The sequence below is a fragment of the Ipomoea nil genome, unplaced genomic scaffold, assembly GCF_001879475.1.
Source record: "Ipomoea nil cultivar Tokyo-kokei standard unplaced genomic scaffold, Asagao_1.1 scaffold2036, whole genome shotgun sequence".
Lineage (NCBI taxonomy): Eukaryota > Viridiplantae > Streptophyta > Magnoliopsida > Solanales > Convolvulaceae > Ipomoea > Ipomoea nil.
The window spans coordinates 2,078,545-2,099,012 of record NW_017618464.1 but is presented as its reverse complement, the minus strand read 5'-3'; the positions used below and the strand labels follow the sequence as shown (position 1 = coordinate 2,099,012).

The window sequence follows — 20,468 nt, the reverse complement described above, 5'->3', positions numbered from 1 at the left end:
CCAAGGTATCGGTTGCTTATCCTCAAGCCAACGGACAGGTCGAAAACGTGAACCGCACCATTGTGGATGGTATTCGCAAAAAGTTAGATGATGTGGGAGGCAATTGGGCCGATGAGTTGGACCGGGTCTTGTGGGCGTATCGCACCACCCAGAGGCGAGCTACTGGCAAGAGCCCGTTCTCGTTAGCATACGGCTTTGAAGCGAAAGTGCCCATAGAGGTCATCGAGCCCACTCACAGGGTTCGTCATTACACCGATGAAGGAAATGAGGAGAGCCTCAGGATCGAGAAGAATTTCCTGGAAGAACGGAGAGAGGCATCGCACGCTCGCATGGTGGAATACCAGCAGGCTGTCAAGAGGTATCGTGACAAGCGAATCTGACCCCTAACTTTCCAAGTGGGGGGACCTTGTTTTGCACGATCGACAGGCTAGCCGACCCACGGAAGGGGGAAAGTTCGCAGTCAAGTGGGAAGGACCCTACCAAATAGCTGTCGTAGTTCAAGCAGGAACCTACAAGTTGGAGACCCTAGAAGGGGAGCCCATCGATCGAATTTGGAATGTGATCCACTTAAAAAAGTACTACCAATAAAAGGTTAGCCACGTGTACTGGTTTAACGCGGCTTTGAATAAATATTTGTTACCTTTCCGTATCCTGGGGCCACTTTTGAGAATAGAAAAAGCTTAAAGGGTCGCCTCGACTAAGGGACTCGGCAAGAAAAGAGAGAAACGACGTGGCACTGACCCTTAACTGTTTCTGAGATAGAAAAAGCCTAAAGGGTCGCCTCGACTGAGGGACTCGGCAAGAAAAGAGATAAACAACGGGGCACTGACCTTTAACTGTTTCTGAGAAAGCAAAAGCCTAAAGGGTCGCCTCGACTGAGGGACTCGACAAGAAAAGTGAGAAACGACGGGGCACTGACCCTTAACTATTTATGAGATAGAAAAAGCCTAAAGGGTCGCCTCGATTGAGGGACTTAGCAAGAAAAGAGAGAAACAACGGGGCACTGACCCTTAACTGTTTTTGAGATAGAAAAGGCCTAAAGGGTCGCCTCGTCTGAGGGACTCGGCAAGAAAAGAGAGAAACGACGGGGCACTGACCCTTAACTGTTTCTGAGATAGAAAAAAACCTAAAGGGTCGCCTCGACTGAGGGACTAGGCAAGAAAAGAGAGAAACGACGGGGCACTGACCCTTAACTGTTTCTGATATAGAAAAAGCCTAAAGGGTCGCCTCGACTGAGGGACTCGGCAAGAAAAGAGAGAAATAATGGAAGCACGAGGGCATCCACCCTTAAATATTTTCAAAAAATGAGAAGCATACGAAGTCGCCTCGACTGAGGGACTCGGCAAGAAAAGCCCCAAGACACGAAAGATGGGGAAATTATGCTGGTTCAGAAGAAAGTGCAAAGCGAAGAGATCTGAAAGCCAAAAGAAAAGTTTTCATTAATAAAAGTCCAAAGGGAGGACCGACCCTTACAAAAGATAAAGCTACGAAAAACCTAAGCTAAGGAAGGAGATGTTGCCGCTTCATCCCCCTCGACTTGCTCATCCGCCGATGGTCCAGCTGGAAGAGCGGTCGAAGGGTCTTCTGTTTGTAGAGGCACGTCAGTAGGCACAGCCAGGTCCGTCGCTGGCAAGACTGGGGGAGAAAGAGATGAAGTTATTGTCACGGCCCCAGGCGCTGGAAGTGGCTCGATCACCAACTTGAGGCTCCAACCTTCTGGAGTAAAAGAGGGGTTGCGGGCTAGCAAGTTGGTATACAGCTCAAGTTGTGCCTCGCGGTAGTCGCATTCGCCGATGTCGAGCAGATAGTCGTCACCCTCCGGGGTCGCCAGCCACTCGTTTGCTAGCTCTTCCCGACGCCCTGTCATCGCGGACTTCACATCCGTGTCAAAAGCTGCCAACCCCTTGTAATTGGTAACAGCGGCGGCAGCCTTATCCCGCTCCTCCTCCCATAGGCGAGTCACCCTCAGGAGCTCAGCTGTATAGACCTCCCTCTCTTTAGCAAAGACCGCTTGTTCCTCTCGACGAGCCTCGTCCGACTGGCATCGGCGGGTGTTGAGGCTGTGTATCCCAGCTTTGAGGGCCCGCATTCGCTTTCTCATTTCCAGCTGGAGGGCAAGGTTCTGAGGAAAGAACTGTGTTAGAAAAGGCAAAGGAAAGGGAAAAAAGCTAATAACAAGGGGATCGAGCACTCACCCGGTAGGATTGGCGCAGAGAGGCCCCCCATGATATATTCATCCTGCATCTTGTTCGCCGCCTCCAAGTCCTTCGGGAGAAGCACATGCTCGGCCCAAGTCTGAACCGAGAAGTCGCCCTGCCATATTTGAGCGTCTTCGTTCAGCTCCAGACCTACCCGAATCTTCTTGGGCGGAGACGCGTCAGGTTGTTCCAGGGGACGCTTGGAGCTCTGACTCTCCTGGAGCTCTGACTCTCCATTGGGGCTGGAGGTGGAAGCTGAGAAGGAGAAGCTACCGGGGAGGTCGACAAATCCACCACGTTTCTAGGTAGAGTAACGCGCGACACCGAGAGAGGAAGCGAGGATGATGCCATCGGAGTGCTTGTTGAGCGCTGAGTCAGTCGGCGCCTCATCTTCTCCGCACGATCAGCCATGGTGTCGATCGGAATTTCAGCTTCATCCGAAGAAGTGGACGCGGAGTCCTTGAGACCTGCACATACGGAGGAAAAGGAAATTAGAGGCTCGCCCAAGAAGAGGATCAGAAAAGGGGGTCTAACGGAAGACTACTTGTGGTGGCCGCCCCAGCAGGCAGAAGACTCCATTTCGCCATGGCACGTAGTCGCGACCAACGCTGGGCGGAGTAGGGTCCCATTCTTTTCAAATACTTGGCACCCCGGGTCACCTCTGAAGTAAAGACAGCTCGCCGGGAGCAAGGCTTGAAGAGAGTAGCCGACCACATGGTCGGGAAAGCAAAGGAAGAGGAGGAAGGACGAACAAAGAAGAAATAGGGCTTCCAGTCCTTCACAGAATCTGGAAGACCCTAAAAAAGAATACGCCTAGGACGGGCAGAAACTTATACGAAACCCTTAGAGTGAGGGTCGACCTTGTTCACGGTGAACAGACACCGGAACAGTTCTATGTCAGGCTTACAAAGCCACCAATGGCAAAGGACCATGAAGCAGACGAGAAGCCGGTGGGAGTTTGGCACCAGCTGGCCAGGAACCAGATTGTAGTAGTGGAAAAAGAGGGAGAGAAATGGATGGGGTGGCACTCGGAAATCAAAGGCCACCGAGTGCAAGTGTATGCCAACGTAATCCTCCCGCGGGTCAAAGATGGGCCGGTTTTTCGGCGGAAGATTGTCGGCCGACGGACCAAGAAGATGGCGGGCCATCTCAAGGTCTGCCGTCGATATAAACGACGAGGTATCCACCGGAGGAGCTATTGACTCAAAACCTCCCTTCGACCGTTGAAGGCCGTCGAGCAGAGTCGCCACTGTTGTTAGTGGGGCCAGACTCAAAGGTATAGCCGCCCCGGAGGATGACGGGGCCGGCTGAGGAGAAGACGAGGAAGGGAGGTCTGAAGGCACCTCCCGACGGCGAGAAGAAGAGGATGAAAAGGAAGACGGGGAAGAAGTGGCGGACGACCCCGCCCTAGTACCTGTCTATTCAAGACTATCAGCGGACGAGTCTCAGGACCAGTCGAGTGAAGAGTCGACGCATCTGGGTGATCGTGTGAAGTCGAGTAGGTATCCATCGAGGTAGATGATTGGGCCAATTCGACGTGAGTGGGAGTCGGGCTCCGGGCCCGGAGTCGCCGTCGACACCGCAATCAGGCAAATGGGTCCGACCACCCTCAACGAGAGGTTGAGTCGGAAAAATGAAAGCTATTAAAAGGACGACGAGACAAAGCTATTCCTCCAAAAATAGGGAAAACAAGACGGAACGTTTATTAATCAAGGCAGACAAGCCTACATCACAGTCACGGTACAAACTAAGAAGCATAAAGAGCGGGATCACAGTTTAGCCTTCTCCTTGGACGAATGAGTAGGAGGAGGTGGACCTTCCAGGAATAGTCGGGGTTGGAAGGGAGGCGGAGTCGGATCCAGATCCGGTACGTCATCCACATAGAGCGGCGGCTCCCCGTCGTCAATCATCTGAAGAGGCTTTTCAAGAGCGCTGGGGGACATGGCCACCCCGAAGAGTGGAGGAACTTCACATACTTCCTCTTTGTCCAATGGTGGCTCGTTAACCACCGGATCCACTCGCCGGTCGGTTGAGTCTACTGGAATCACGTCCAGCATGTCGGGGGGAACCAAGATGGGATCTGAGCCAGAGTCGCCCACCAGGTGGCCACCATGGGCTAGCCTCTGCTGCCTTAGTTTCTCCAGCCGAGCCTACTCTTTCAAACGGATGGAGAAACGCCGGTCACCATCTCTATAGCTCATGTCAAAGGGAAGAGAGAAATAGCAGCTGCAAATGGTGTCAAGGAAGAAAAGTGAGGAAGGTAAGTAAAGAGAGGCCCTATTTATAACCAGGCCAAGCAAATCTTAAAGAGCAAATCGCGGAGGAGAATCAAAACTGCCATCATTGGGCAAAAAAGAAGGAAGGGATAAAAGTCAGGAATTTACGTCAGTGAAAAATCCCATCAATTTTGCTTGGGCAGGGCAAGATTCCTGCCATGACCTGAAAAGTAAAATCTTCCATAGATACGGGAAGATCGCGAGTGTCAGACCTCGGGCAGTGCGGAGACCGACCGATGGGTCGGATGAACAACAAGCATAATTGCATGCTAGGAAGAAGAGAAAGGAGAACGCAAAGGCAAAAGATAAAATCACGCAGTTTATTAAAAAAAAGGGGGCAATACATTGAGAAAAAGATGAACTTTATTTGTACTAATATAGGTTCCTCTCACAGTCCCTCACTAAATCTCACTCAGCATCATATTCAGTCGCCAGGAAGCCTCAGGCGGCACGATTCACTTGTCCGGCGAGGAGGGCTCGTCCAGAAAGGCCATGCAGGAGATGGGCAGACCGAGTCCCAGAAGGCCGGCATCAGGGGCGGAACCACGGGTGCTTCGTCGTTAGGGTATAGTTCGAGATAGCGGGCAAAATCAGCATCCGACATCAGCTCGGAGGCTGGCCCGTTGAAGTCGTCCAGCGGGATGGTAAAGGTCATTTGGAAGGCCAGCTGTTCTGGACCGCCACCTCGACGAAAGTCCCATCCTTGGCCGTGACACAGGCTTTGGTTTAGGGCGAAGGATCAATCAGAGAAGGGGAATCCACGGTCGGAGGCGAGGCCTCAGTCGCCATCCGCGAGTCAGAGGAGGTCGAGCCGGAATTATGCCTTCGAGAGGAAGGTCTATGAGTTTTTTTCTTTCCTTTCTCCAACACCGATCTCTTGGAAGGGAGAGGGCGAGGCGGCGACCCAAAATCGATCTTCTTTCCTTTTATGGGAGAGCGGCCCATGCTGACAAGAGGGATGAAGAAAGGCCAAAGGCAAAAGCGCTATTTATAAGTCTGAGGAGTGGAGGAAAGAGTTAAAACGGATCCGGCGAATCAGGGAAATCACGCAGGATCCGGATGTTATCCGGCCATTGAAGGAAGAAGATTGGGGAGAGATTCCAGTGATTTGTAGTAAAAAGGCGGTTACTTTTCAACATTCGAGTAGGAGAAAGGACTCAATATTAAAAAGTGAGGGACTAGTTGATGGGGTGTGGACCCCGAGCCCAAAGCCTGGGAAGAAGAGAAGAAGCCCAAAAATAAGAGCGGCCCGAAGAGAAGGAGGTGCCAAGCCCAGATGAAGGAAGGCCCAAGAGAACCATGGACCGAGCCAAGAAGTCGGCTCGACCCTGAGGTCGGCGCGAGTGCCAAGAGACCGTTGGAGCATTTAAGAGGCTGCTTTGAAGATACGGGCAAAGAGCCGTTGGGAGGCCCAGTAACGGCCGCCTAACGGGCCCGAGGGTTAAAAGAGAATTAATGGGCCAATTTACGGCCTTAAATGTATGCTTTAATGGATTCCAAGGAAACCCACTATAAAAGGGCTCCTTAGAAACTGTAAAGGGGACGACCGGTTCATGCCAAGAGAATAAATACACATATTCATAAGAGTTATTATTCTCTTCTATTTTTGACCAAGTACGGTTGTGTTGGACCTCCCTGGGCCCAAAAACCCTAAAACCAACAGCTGCAAATAATAAATATATACTTCATAACCTGATAATAAAATACTAGCAAATATACGCTAACAGTAAATAACTAAATATATGATTCATACACTAAAATTAGTGTGCGTGAAAAATGAAACTAAAATCCAGAGCTATACAATAACATATATTTTCAAATGAACCTGAAGTGTAATTAAAATAATACTTCAGCATTGCTATAATTAAACTAGTATTTGTGGGAAATGAAACAAAAAAATAGAGTTCATGTAATAATGTATATTATCAAATGAAATTGTAGTAGAATTAAAACGATACTTTGAAATTGCTATAATGGAACTACAAAACATAACTATATTGTCAAATGAAACTGAAGTGTAATTCAAATGATATATACTTCATTGTCCATGTTGCTACATAGACCATGGTCGATAGTAAAATTTGTCTGTACCACTTGATTGGGCTTATATAAACACACAGGTCGGTCTTAACAGCCCATTTAAATCAAAGTTTGTAAAACCAATTATAATATACTTTTAAGCCCATAATGGAAGCCTTCGAAGATCCGAACCAATCATTATTGTGTGGACCATGGTTCACACAAGTTGTGTGGACCATATTTTGTCGACGGTAAAATAATGTACATTCAGTACAAAAATAATGTACATTCAGTACAAAGATAATGTACATTATATACAGGGGATGTACATTATTTTTGTTCTAAGTGTACATTATATTCTATAGTGTATATTCAGTACAAAAATAATGTACTTTTTGTTATGGTCCACATAACATTGTGTGGACCATGGTCCATACAATAATTTCGACGGCAAATTATATGGTCCACACAGTGTTATGTGGACCATAATAAAAAGTACATTATTTTTGTACTGAATGTACATTATACAATATAATGTACACTCAATACAAAAATAATGTACATCCCTTGAATACAATGTACATTATTTTTGTGCTGAATGCACATTATTTTATAATATACAAAATATGGTCTACACAACTTGTATGGACCATGGTCCACACAATAATAATTGGCGAACGACAAGTGGCAAATTATACCGTGCACCAGGGAGCACAGTGCATTGTGCGCCCTGGCCCAAAAAACGACATCGTTTTGACTTTTTCGCGTGTTTGCTGTTAAAAAAAAATCATGTTTCGAATGTACGGAATTGTATAATAGAAAATACAGAATTTTATACCCGAAAACACATAATTTTATACCTGAAAATACATAATTTTATACCTGAAAGTCCCCATGTTTCGAATGTACAGAATTATATAATAGAAAACACATAATTTTATACCTGAAAACACATAATTTTTACCTGAAAACACATAATCTTTTTAAAGAAGATAAAAATCCTCTATTTCGAATGTACATAATTTTATACTTGAAAACACATAATTTTATAACAGAATACAAAACGACGTCGTTTTGAGAGGTGCGGGACGCACATTGCTATGTGCGCCCTGGTGCACGGTATAACAATTGACGACACGTTGGTCTAATTTCTGATAATTTTAATTCATGATTACTACATTCCCAACATTTATTCCATTCTCCCAAACCGTGAGATATCATAGAAATTCTTATTAAAAACAAATAAATTATTTGCAATCCAAAAGAAGTGAAGCAGCCTAAGCTCGTGAGATCTTATTAATTAGGCTAATGGATATAAACCTTAATTTCAAAATATGATTGAAATCGTTGTTGGGGTAATATTCCACCAAGTCTAATGGGTTGGTCTCCGATCCATGCAACCATTGAAGGGACGTTATGCCATGGAACCGTGTTAGTACACCGTTATTATTATTTTTTTCTTAATTAATTGCGTGACTTTTCTTCTTTATTTTCACATTTTGCGGTTTCACTTTAATTTGAGGTGAACAAAGATTTCGGACATTCATAAATTATGAATTCATGCCTGCACATTCACTTTGGAACCATGCCTACACATTCCCGTTCGAAATCACGGACATTCATAAATTATGAATCCATGCATGCACATTCACTTTAGAACAATGCCTACAGATTCACTTTGGAACCATGAGATTATGAATTTTCAGTTATGAGATTATGAATTTTCTGTTATGCGATTATGAATTTTCTGTTATGAGATTATGAATTTTCATTACATTCATAATTTCGGACATTCATAAATTATGAATTCATGCCTGCACATTCACTTTGGAACCATGCCTACATATTCCCGTCCGAAATCACGGACATTCATAAATTATGAATCCATGCCTGCACATTCACTTTGGAACCATGCCTACACATTCACTTTGGAACCATGAGATTATGAATTTTCTGTTATAAGATTATGAATTTTCTGTTATGAGATTACGAATTTTCAGTTGTGAGATTATGAATTTTCTGTTATGCGATTATGAATTTTCTGTTATGAGATTATGAATTTTCTCATAACAGAAAATTCATAATTTGATCAAACGCGCGCCGTTAACTCCACATCCGCGAATTTTTATTTTTTTTGCCTAAAAACGACGTCGTTTTGCCTTGTGTTCACCATTTTCGGTGAACACGATTCCATGGCATAATTTAATACCATTGAACTGCTCGGCAGTGTATAAGCATTTGGAAGCTGTAGACAAGTTAAAACTGACCCAATTATCTTACAATCTGACTCTACGTCTCACAGTCATTGATTCGTTGGTCTCACTCAAATTTTTACTTTCAAAATAAGTTTATAAATTTTACCTTGTTAATATATATAGTCACAAGGTATAATGTTCAAATCCTAGCAAGAACAAAAATGGATAAAATGAATTTAATCGGCTTTGTTGTAACTACTAGTGTATAAATATTTGGTGATTTGTATGTCAATTGAAACACATTTTACGATTTCCTCTTTCGCCAGTCTATAGGAGTTAACTGGGTACATTGCATCACAGATCACTCTAGCCTGCATTCAGTTTTCTTACCACTTGTGATTTGTTTATTGGCAGTTTACTGACAAGGGGCATATATTTGTAAGTATCCACCTTGTCGAGGAGGTGGCTGGTGAACATGAATCAAGTACGTTGAGCGGATTAGGAGTCCTGAATAAACAACAAAGCTTGAATAAAATTAAAGCCTTTAATCAAGAATCTAAGCTGAAAAGTGACCAGATCAATTTAATTGTCTCGGTTGAAGACACCGGTGTTGGGATCCCTTTTGAAGCTCAATCTCATATATTCACCCCCTTTATGCAAGTTGGCCCATCCACTACACGGATTCATGGGGGTACTGGTATTGGATTGAGCATAACCAAATCTTTGGTGGAGCTCATGAACGGTGAAATTGATTTTGTAAGCTTGCCAAATACGGGATCCACATTTAGTTTTACAGCTGTCTTGACTAATGATGGTTTTTGTTCAAATGACGAGACCAACAATGTTTTTTCTGAATTCAAAGGGATGAGAGCTTTGCTTGTGGATCGCAGACCTATACGAGCCCAAGTCTCAAAGTATCATATTGAACGTCTTGGTATTCATGTTGAGGTGGTACCAAGTTTCAATCAAGGCGCAAATTATGCCATGGAATCGTGTTCACCGAGAATGGTGAACACAAGGCAAAATAACTTCGTTTTTAGGCAAAAAAAAAAATTTCACGGATGTGGAGTTAACGGCGCGCGTTTGGTCAAATTATGAATTTTCTGTTATGAGATTATGAATTTTATGAAAATTCATAATCTCATAACAGAAAATTCATAATCGCATAACAGAAAATTCATAATCTCACAACTGAAAATTCATAATCTCATAACAGAAAATTCATAATCTTATAACAGAAAATTCATAATCTCATGGTTCCAAAGTGAATGTGTAGGCATGGTTCCAAAGTGAATGTGCAGCCATGGATTCATAATTTATGAATGTCCGTGATTCCAGACGGGAATATGTAGGCATGGTTCCAAAGTGAATGTGCAGGCATGAATTCATAATTTATGAATGTCCGAAATTATGAATGTAATGAAAATTCATAATCTCATAACAGAAAATTCATAATCGCATAACAGAAAATTCATAATCGCATAACAGAAAATTCATAATCTCATAATTGAAAATTCATAATCTCATAACAGAAAATTCATAATCCGTGATTTCGGACGGGAATGTGTAGGCATGGTTCCAAAGTGAATGTGCAGGCATGAATTCATAATTTATGAATGTCCGAAATCTTTGTTCACCTCAAATTAAAGTGAAACCGCAAAATGTGAAAATAAAGAAGAAAAATCACACAATTAATTTAAAAAAAAAAAAAAAGATAACGGTGTACTAACACCGTTAGAACCGTGTTCACCATGAATGGTGAACACGGTTCCATGGCATAACGTCTGCAATCAAGGGTGCCAGGCCGGATTTTGGGCTGTGCAAGCTGGGCTACAGCACAGGGCCCCAAATTTTAAAAGCTCAATATTTTGTTTTTACCTAGTTAGTTTAGAAATAAAAATTAAAAGTTTTTAATTAAACTTAAAAGACTTTATAAAAAAATGGTAGGAACATGTATTTATTGTGTTTTAACTTTGAGGTCTAAGGTTCAAAACTTGTGCACACTATTATTATTATTCCATAATGTCTATTTTTACTTGTGCGTTGCACGGAAAATATTTGTTATAATCTTTAAGTTATAACAACGAATATTATATAGTGCAATTGATGAAATGGGTTGTATCGATTAAGTTTTTTTATGTTATCCTTGCTTGAATTCGAGCAAATAATTGCCCAATTATCCGTGCATTGTGCATGCGATGCATGTGCGATGCACGAATAATTTTTTTGTGTTATATATTTTGATAATAAAATTACGGTATTAGTTTTAAAGATTTTAATTTTGGTAGGGCCTTATTTATTTACTCGAACAGGGACACAAAAATCTAAAAACCGGCTCTGTATAGGACATAAGCGGTGATGACTTTAAATTTGTGGTTCAAACTTAATAATTAGATTTAGCCGAAAGTGGGATTTGTTGAAGTTAGTTAATGTTGAAAAAATAACATAAAAATGGCATTGTAAGTAGCTATTTTGTGGTACAATTATTAGTGGGGTCCACTTTTGATTTGGGTCGAGTCAATGTGGATTCGAGTTCTTCGTAGTGAGACGAAGAGATTGATATATTGTACGCTCAAAACGGATAATGGGTGAATGAGATATTGATTCTCAAAGTAGACCCATTTGAGTTGGAAAAATGAAGGGAAAAAGAATGAGTTTTTGTCCCACATTGGTTTGGGAAGTGGATTTGTATCACTATTTATACAATAGTCTTTCTAATGCTTATTGAATTGCATAGCATAGAGGATCTCTCTCACATGCAAATTAGATTCCAAAATGAGTTTAAAATAAAAAGCGTTGATTTAGACTTAGACTTGACTCGTGTACGCTTATGGGAGTCTAAAAATGGTGTTTTTCCAAGCTACTGGTATACCGGGGTATAGCTCCACTGCGGTTCACATTTTTGAAATGGTCAGATTAATTCCAATTTTGAATTCAATTTTGAATTCTATAATTAATCCCAGGTTCAAACGTCAGTTTTGAAGGTTTCAAACCTGAGTTAAATGTCAAGAATGAATGCTATTTACACCACCTTTTCCTATATAAGAAGTAGTAGTAGCAGCAGAATTTTACAACACAATGAAATATATTTTCCAGCTCTCAAAACTCTCTGCTTCTACTCCTTTCTTAGCCTACTGTGTTCAAAGCTTTGCTCTAGTTCGTCAAGTTCAAAGTTTGGGTGCTCAAACGTTGAACCGTAGTACGTTTTATCCTGGGAAACCTAGGCTACAACGCTCCTAGCACTTATGGGAGGTAGCAAATAAGGTTTTAAGGAAAGAGGGATTCGCTCGACTCGTGCTAATCACCTACACCAACCCGAACCATATCCCTTCGTCATTTCCTTCCCAAGATTTTCATAAAATAATAATCCTTATTTCGTATGATTATTATTGGGTTTTTTTTTTTTTTTTTCCCACCAAATATCCAACAGTTAACGTCGATGGTAATCCATGATGCTACACCAAGGGATTAATCCAGGATGTTCATGGTGTATGGTTGGAGGGATTAGCGGTGTATTCATCAATCAAGATTTTTATATACTTTTCAAAGACTTTTAAAGTTATGAATTTTATATACTTTTCAAAGACTTTTAAAGTTATGAATTTTAAATGACTTTCTTAGACTCTTTTCAAATTTTCATAAAATTTTTTAAACTTTCATAAACTTTTTACAAGTCCATAAAAGTCAATATAACAAACATTTAAAAACTTTTAACAACTTTTCATATTAAAAAGTCTACAAAAATTATTAAAACTCTAAATTGAATACACCCTTACATACATTTCATAACTTCTATTAATACATTATTTATAATTTTCTTATAAAAACTTTTATAATATATAATATATTTTTATAAATCATAAAAATAAATTAATACATTAAAAAAATAAAAATAAAAACTGATTGTCACAAAAATATAGTGTTTTATACATAAAGACAACATCAATCAATTTCACTAAATGATATAATCAATAAAAATGTTTCTTGAACTAATGAAACAACTAATGTTGAATAATATAATTATCAAAATGTCTAGAATAAATAAAAAAAAAAGTAAGAATCAAAATATACATCTTGTTATTACAATCAACCATAAGTTGTAACAACTCATTACTCTCCTTTGGTACCTACAATGCATAATATTCATCAATTTTATTTGTTCCTTACTCTTTTCTTGGTGAGTATCTCGCATTTATAATTACTATAAAGTATATGAAAATCATTCAAAATTTTAAAACTATTTTCTTTTTGTTATACCTTGAAAATTTTTTAAAACTATTTTCTTTTTGTTATACCTTGAAAAAATCAACTTAACACAAATACATATATTAACACAAATACATATGATTCTCTCTCTAGCTTCATTGGCTAGCCTTTTTCTCTTACCCTTGTGACAAGCTTTCTTTTGTCTCTGGTTTATTCCTTCCGTTTCCTCTTGTCTTGTCGCTCTCTTGTGCTTTGTTGACTGTCTTCATGGAATATCATAATGGTGAATCTTCGGGTATTAACCCTCCGGCCATCTGCTGGGCCCTCTATGGCTAACTTTTCCTCCCACCCAGCGGATCCCACTGAGGACCTCCTAGATGCTTATGCGGCTCTGGAACTCACTGATGATACCCCAGATGAAGGAGATCTCCGTCGCACAGAGGATATCAGTCTCATGGTTGTTGGAAAGCTCATTACTGACAAGGTGGTCAAGTTCACCTTCATGCGTGATACGTTGGCGGCGGTATGGCGTCTAGTGAAAGGCGTTGCGGTGGAAGATCTGGGTAACAATACTTTTCTATTTCAGTTTTTTCATGTCTTGGATATGCAGAGGATCCTAGAGGACGGGCCGTGGGCTTACGACCAGAGCCTCCTGGTGCTTTAGAAAATGCAGCCGAACATACCACTTCTGGCAATGTCATTTAACCATGCTGAGTTTTGGGTTCAACTACATGACTTGCCGTATGGTTTCTACTCTGAGAAGACTGCTAAGGCCATTGGTAACCACATTGGCACCTATGTGCGTATTGATGAGAACACTTTTGAAGGATGGTGGAAATCGTTCATACGGATTCGTGTCTCTGTCGACATTACTAAGCCATTACTGTGTAAGATGAGAATACGAAAGACAGGTGAGGAGTGGTCGTGGATATCATTTCAGTATGAATGCCTTCCGAATTTTTGCTTCCTCTATGGGATTCTCGGCCATACTGAGAAGTTCTGTTCGAAACCATTTGATGAGGTGTGGCAAGGTGGAGAGAAGCTGTATGGTGCCTGGATGAGAGTTGCTAGCCGGAGGGCTCCGCCGGCGGCCGGTCAACGGTGGCTGGTTCTTGATCATGGTAGGGGTACGGGGTCGTTACTGGTACAGAGTGGCGGAATTGGTACGAATTCTGCAGTGTTAGGCCTGGTACCGGGTACGTCTCATATCTGGACAAATCCTCAGAGTACGGAGGTGGGCAGAGAAGAACACGTGTCGACTGAGAATATGGATGTTGGAGAGATGGTGGGAGACGTGGATGAGCTGCCACGTGCTATGGAGGCTGAGAAGGACGTTGGTGATGGTCTGACTCTGTTGGATCAGAAGAGGCGTAGGGTGGATGCTGAGGATCCGCTTGCTCAGTCCAGCCTAATGCATTTTGATCTTAATGAAACTGGTTCTCTTTCAAAAAATGGGCCAATGGCGGGACCTGTGGATCAGGCCCGCCCACAACAATGAGTTATTTATCTTGGAATTGTCGTGGGCTTGGGAACCCATCGACAATTGAGGTTTTATTGGACTTGGTCCACTCTAAAAAGCCCAATATTGTGTTTCTTATAGAGACTTTTGTTGGTTTGAGAAAGCTACATCCTATTAAGAGTAGATTGGGTTATATGGGCCTTTTTTCTGTTGATAATATTGGTCATAGAGGCGGGTTAGCCCTTATGCGGAAAGAGGGCACACTTGTGGATATCAAATCTTATTCAGCAAATCATATTGATGCGGAGGTTTGTCTGAGCTCCGGTGAAGCTAGGTGGAGATTTACTGGTTTTTATGGCTCCTCCAATAGAAGTAGAAGGTCTGAATCTTGGAGCCTTCTGAAGCAGTTAGCTACTCGAAGTCCATTACCTTGGGTTGTCTCTGGTGACTTTAATGATGTGTTGCATCCGGAAGAGAAGCGTGGTGGTAACCCATAACCCAGACGTCTCATTGAAGGTTTTAGTGAAGCAGTCGAGGCTAGTGGTCTGAAGGATTTCAGTTTTGAGGGGTATCAGTTTACCTGGGAACGCTCGAAAGGATCCCCTAATTGGGTGGAGGCAAAATTAGATAGGATTCTGACTTCGGATGTTTGGTGTGATCTCTTCCCTTCGGCCAAAGCATCCTCGATTGTTGTTTCTAAGAGCGACCATATGCCTTTGTTTTTGGAAATTCAACCGAGCAGTGGGGTTCAAAGAAGAGGAAGATTCCGGTTTGAGAATTTGTGGCTACAAGACAATACAAGCAGGGAAATTATGATAGAGAGTTGGTCACGATCCTGTGGTTCCCAACTTATGGACAGAGTGGAGCGGTGCAGTAAGGCAATATGGAATTGGGGCAAATCCTTTGCAAAGGATTTTGATAAACGGTTAACCTATTGGAGGAAGCAAATGGAGAATACCAAATCAAGACGTGATGCTCTGGGGATCGTTTTGTTCAAGGAAGCCCAAGCACAATATATCCGTGTGTTGCATCAATAGAATGATTATTGGCGTCAGGGAGCGAAACAATTTTGGCTTCGAGAAGGGGACACAAACTCTGCTTATTTTCATAATTTTGTGAGGAGGAGGAGACAGAACAATAGCATATCAAGACTGCGTGATGATGCAGGCAACTGGGTGGAGAAAGGTAACCATCTTGATTTTTTGATTACCTCGCATTTTGATAATTTTTTGAGTCCTGGATCACCTCTTGGAGAAGATTGAACCCAAAGTTACTGCTGTCCAAATATTGTTCTGGGTAGGAGAGTTGCTCTTGAAGAGGTAAAGGAGGCTTTATTTGACATGAAACCAGACAAATTCCCTAGTCCTGATGGGTTAAGTCCAGGTTTTTTTCAGAGTTTCTGGGATATTCTTGGATCAGAGTTGTTGAGGTTCTGTAATACTTGTTTTAGTTCGGGGAAATTGCCTCTAAGCCTTAACCTTACTCACATTGTTCTAATACCCAAAAAATCCAAACCAGAGTCTGTTTCTGATCTGTGTCCCATAGCGTTGTGCAATATTCTCTATAAGATTGTGTCCAAAATCCTAGCCAATCGCCTAAAGCCCCTTCTTACCAGTCTTATTTCTGAGTCTCAGACAGCTTTTGTCCCGGGCAGATTGATCACTGATAACATAATGGTTGCGTATGAATTAAATCACAATCTGAAACGAAAGAGGCTTGGGATTGTTGGTTATGCAGGGGTCAAGTTAGATATGAGTAAATTCTATGACAAAGTGAGATGGGATTTTCTAAGGGTTATTCTTCATAAATTGGGATTTTCTAAGCAATTAGTCCTCCTTATATGGGAACTTATCACTTCTATTGAGTATAGGTTTTTGGTGGAAGGAAGAGAAATAGGGGCTGTCATACCTGGGAGGGGTTTGCGGCAAGGGGATCCTATTTCTCCATACCTTTTCATTCTAGTCTTGGAGTCCTTCCATTGTGCAATACAATCTAAAGTTAGGGAAGGTCAGTTACATGGTGTATCTGTAGCTAGGGGAGCCCCCATTGTGTCTAATCTTTTCTTTGCCGATGATTGTTATATTTTCTGTCGAGCATCATTGGCTGAAAGCAGTGTCCTAAAAGAAGTCATAGAATCCTTTTCTCTTGCTTCTGGTTAGTCTGTTAATCTGTTGAAGTCTACAGTTTCTTTCAGTCGGAATGTCCAAGGGGATATAAGAGTAGGGGTGTGTGAGATGTTGGGGATGAGGGAGGGTAATTTGAGTGGAAATTATTTGGGTCTACCGTCTCTCATTGGTCGAAACAAAAGAGGAATTATGCGATTCATAAAGGAAAAAGTGGTGGGTAGAATTAAGAGTTGGACCTCTAAGTTCCTCTCAAGGGCTGGTAGGGAAGTCCTTCTTAAAAATGTCATCCAAGCTATCCCCTCTTATGCTATGAGTGTGTTCCTTCTTCCAATTGAGGTGGGCAGGGAGATTGAGAGAACTATGAATGCGTATTGGTGGGGCTGTGAAGGGGAGAGAAGTAGGGGTATAAGGTGGAAGAGGTGGGAGGATTTATGTGTCCCAAAGAAATGGGGAGGGGTGGGGTTTCGGAAAATTCGAGATTTTAATATTGCCCTCTTAGGTAAACAAGCTTGGAGATTGATTCAATCCCATGATTTCCTTTTTGCTCGGATGTATAAAGCCGCTATTATCCCTCTCAGTCTTTCTTTGATGCTATGTTAGGGGGAAATCCTTCCTTCATTTGGCGGAGTATCCTAGAGTCCCAGAATGTCCTTAGGGAGGGGGTGAGGTGGAGAGTGGGGGATGGTGCCTCTATTAAAGTTTGGGGTGATCCTTGGTTTCCTAATGATAATATGCGTTTTGTTCAAACTCCCATGGCAGATCATTTGAGAGATGCAAAGGTGGAGAACCTCCTGACTGTGGATAAATCTGGTTGGGATGTTGAGCTCTTAGAGGACATTTTTTATCATGCTGATGTCGCTCTCATAAGGAATATCCCCATTGTTGATAATCATCATAAGGATAAGCTTGTTTGGATGGAGGATGAGAAAGGAATTTATACTGTGAAAAGCTGCTATAGGAAACTGCAGGGGTCAAAACTCAATCTGCAAACCCCTTTTTGGACTAGTATGTGGAGTATGAAACTTCCCCCTAAGATCAAGTCATTTTTGTGGCAGTTGTGCTCGGGTTCTCTTCCTACTTCTGACCATCTAAGAGCCAAACAAGTTCAAATCCCAGCTATTTGCCAACTGTGTGCCTTTGATGATGAATCTGCTTTTCATTTGTTTGTGGGCTGCTCTATTGCTAGGCAGTGTTGGGATCTCCTGAGAGGTATCGATTATCGCAGCAGCCAAAGTTTCCTTGATTGGCTGGAGCTCCAATTTAAGTCGCTGCATGCTGAGCAGTTGTGCCTTATGATCTCTGTTTGTTGGAAACTCTGGGAGGCAATGAATTAGAAAGTTTGGAATCAAGTGATCATGGCAGCCTATGTTATTGTGAGGGGTGCTCAGACCTATCTCCAGGAATGGTGTATTGCAAATTCTGGTCAGGCAAGTGTGCGCACTACACCTTCAATGGTCACTAACTGGAGTAGACCTCCGATGGGTTGGAAGAAGCTAAATGTAGATGCAGCTTTGCACTCTACACACAGAAAAATGGGGTTTGGTCTGGTCTTGAGAGATGCTTCTGGACAGTTCGTTGCTGCAAGACAAGTTCTCAGGCCAGGTTTGTTCAAACCGGATGAGGCAGAAGCTATGGGTGTCCAGGAGGCGTTCAAGTGGCTGAAGGAGCTCAATGAGGAGTATGTGGAGGTGGAGACCAACGCGTTGAAGGTGGTCAATGGTTTGCAGAATTTTAATGCATTCACCTCTTTTGATCTGTTGGTTGATGATATTAGGAAACTAGCTACTGATTTTGTTAATCTTAGCTTTTCTTTTGTTAAACGATCTGCAAACAGGGTCACCCACTTCCTTGCTAGGGAGGCCTTGTCCAAGTCTGATCGTGTGGACTGTGTTGTCCCTTTTCCTTCTCTTGTTCATGTTTTGGAGCTTGACTCTGTTTAATTAATATATGCGTTTTGGTTTTCAAAAAAATAAATAAAGAAATAATAATGTACATATGTCTACCTAAAATTAAAAATAATGATAGTATAATTCTACTACTTATACCAATTAATAATAGACATATGATTAGATAAAAAAAAATTGTATTTGAAATTTTATTTATATTGCGAATATGAGCAAGAACTTGCCGTTGTTCGTAGCAACAAATTATATGGCTGCGAACGACAACAAAATTTTATTGTTGTTAACAATAAAAAATTCAAATATAATGTTTTTATAGATATGTATAAAAATAAAAACACAAAAATAAAAAAAGTATATAAATATGTATGAAAATTATGAAACATATCGTAAAATTTGACAGGAATAGATGAAAAGTTTGTGGTTCAAACGGAGAAAAAAAAAGTTTGTAGAGAAAGTTTAAAAGTATGGGGTTGGAAGGTTGGATTTCAACTATTTATACTTGTGATGGAAAAGTCTATAGGAATCATAATGGGGTAGAATAATCTATAAAAGTTAATAAATTTTTGAATACCAGTAGACTTTTAAAGATTCCATAAAAGTCTAAATCGAATACCAGTATACTTTTAAAAACTTTTTAAAAAACTGAATAGAATACCAAATGACTTTTAAAGAGTCTTTAAAAATCAAGATCGAATATCATCAAAATTTTAAAGTCGTTAAAAGTCTTTAAAAAGTTATAAAAATCTTGATTGAATACACCCCAATTAGTTTACGAGAACTGTTGGGATTACTACTAGCTTGACGACGAAAGGAACGTCCAACTTGATATTAACTTGCTTATAACTATTCAAATCATTAAGTTAGAGCATCCTCATTAGTTAAGGATTTTTCTTAGTTTTTACATGTCTAAGTAGGAGAGAAAATTAGGAGGGAAGAAAAAGGGAAAAAAAAAAAAAAAACAAAAATCTTACAGAAAAAAAAAACATAGCAATATAGAATCACGTGCCCAGCTTGCGCATGTAATGCACGCGCCCAATTAGCACGGATGTTTTCTAGACGCGTGGCCCGGACATGCGGCCTTCTCCATTTTCCTCAGCAGTGGGGCCATAAAAAACACAATTTGCAGGTGAAAAAAAACCCACCAAAAAATTATCCCCCGCATTAATTAAAAACTCATTTGCTTATTTTTGATCTACAAAAAATCATGAAAGATGCATTGATGGATATGCTCTTAGAGGGCAATACCAAAGGTTAATCTTGTTGGAGTTTTTTAGATTAACGATAACTTCAAGTAAAAGCGGTCCTACAGTTAGTTTGATAACTACAAAGTTTATTATTAGATTTTTTTTTTTTCTGTTTAGACCACGAGCTGTCATGAGCAAGTCTTAACTGTATGAGACACATTTATACCCGTACTATATTCAGACTAATCTCTTATTCTCCGTTCACACTCGGCCGACCCAATTAAGGGGCAAAGTGCTGGCCATCTTGATTTTTTCACTACAAAGTTTAGAATTTGATTTTAAGTTGCAAATGTCTATTGTCATTTTTAATTTAAATCGGTTAAATATAGACCACTTAAACTGATTTATCACAATGTAATTTGTTGCCAATTTAATCATGACACACTCACACACCCCAACTACATTTTTTTTTTTTTTTTTTTGTAAATTAAAGTTTTTCTAGAGCTTTGAAAGAGGTGTTGGTATGCTCTCTTCATCATATACATAAACTTGCTAATAAATTTATAAATGGGATTACATCTAAATTTGATATTCAACAAATTATATGTTTTCAATTTTTGACTATCAAACAAAGGGAGTCAAGCCGACAAGCCATGGTTTTATATTTATATATATTTTTATTTTTATAATCTAAATTTTCTGATTCTCAAATATAATATCTTGCACCACATAAATCTACCCCAAACATCACTAGGGAGATAGATCCTTGGAAACTAATTTGAAGAATGATTGGAAAAAAAACAAAAAACAAAAAATATGTTTTAATTAAAAATCTAGAAAGATATTTTCTGTTAAATTAGATTTTATTTTTTTTGGTTGATCAAAATGTATATATTTATAT

The 20,468-nt window shown here is 40.8% G+C and overlaps 1 protein-coding gene across 1 annotated transcript; it reads left to right on the top strand.

Moving 5' to 3' along the window:
- The first annotated feature begins 13,561 nt into the window (after positions 1-13,561).
- Positions 13,562-14,392, top strand: LOC109147766. Its single transcript, XM_019295423.1, has one exon. It carries the CDS (start codon positions 13,562-13,564, stop codon positions 14,390-14,392), a length of 831 nt encoding a protein of 276 aa, XP_019150968.1.
- The last annotated feature ends 6,076 nt before the right edge of the window (positions 14,393-20,468 follow it).

Coding starts and splice junctions, on each gene's coding strand:
- LOC109147766 (XM_019295423.1), top strand. CDS start 13,562: ATGCAGCCGAACATACCACTTCTGGCAATGTCATTTAACCATGCTGAG.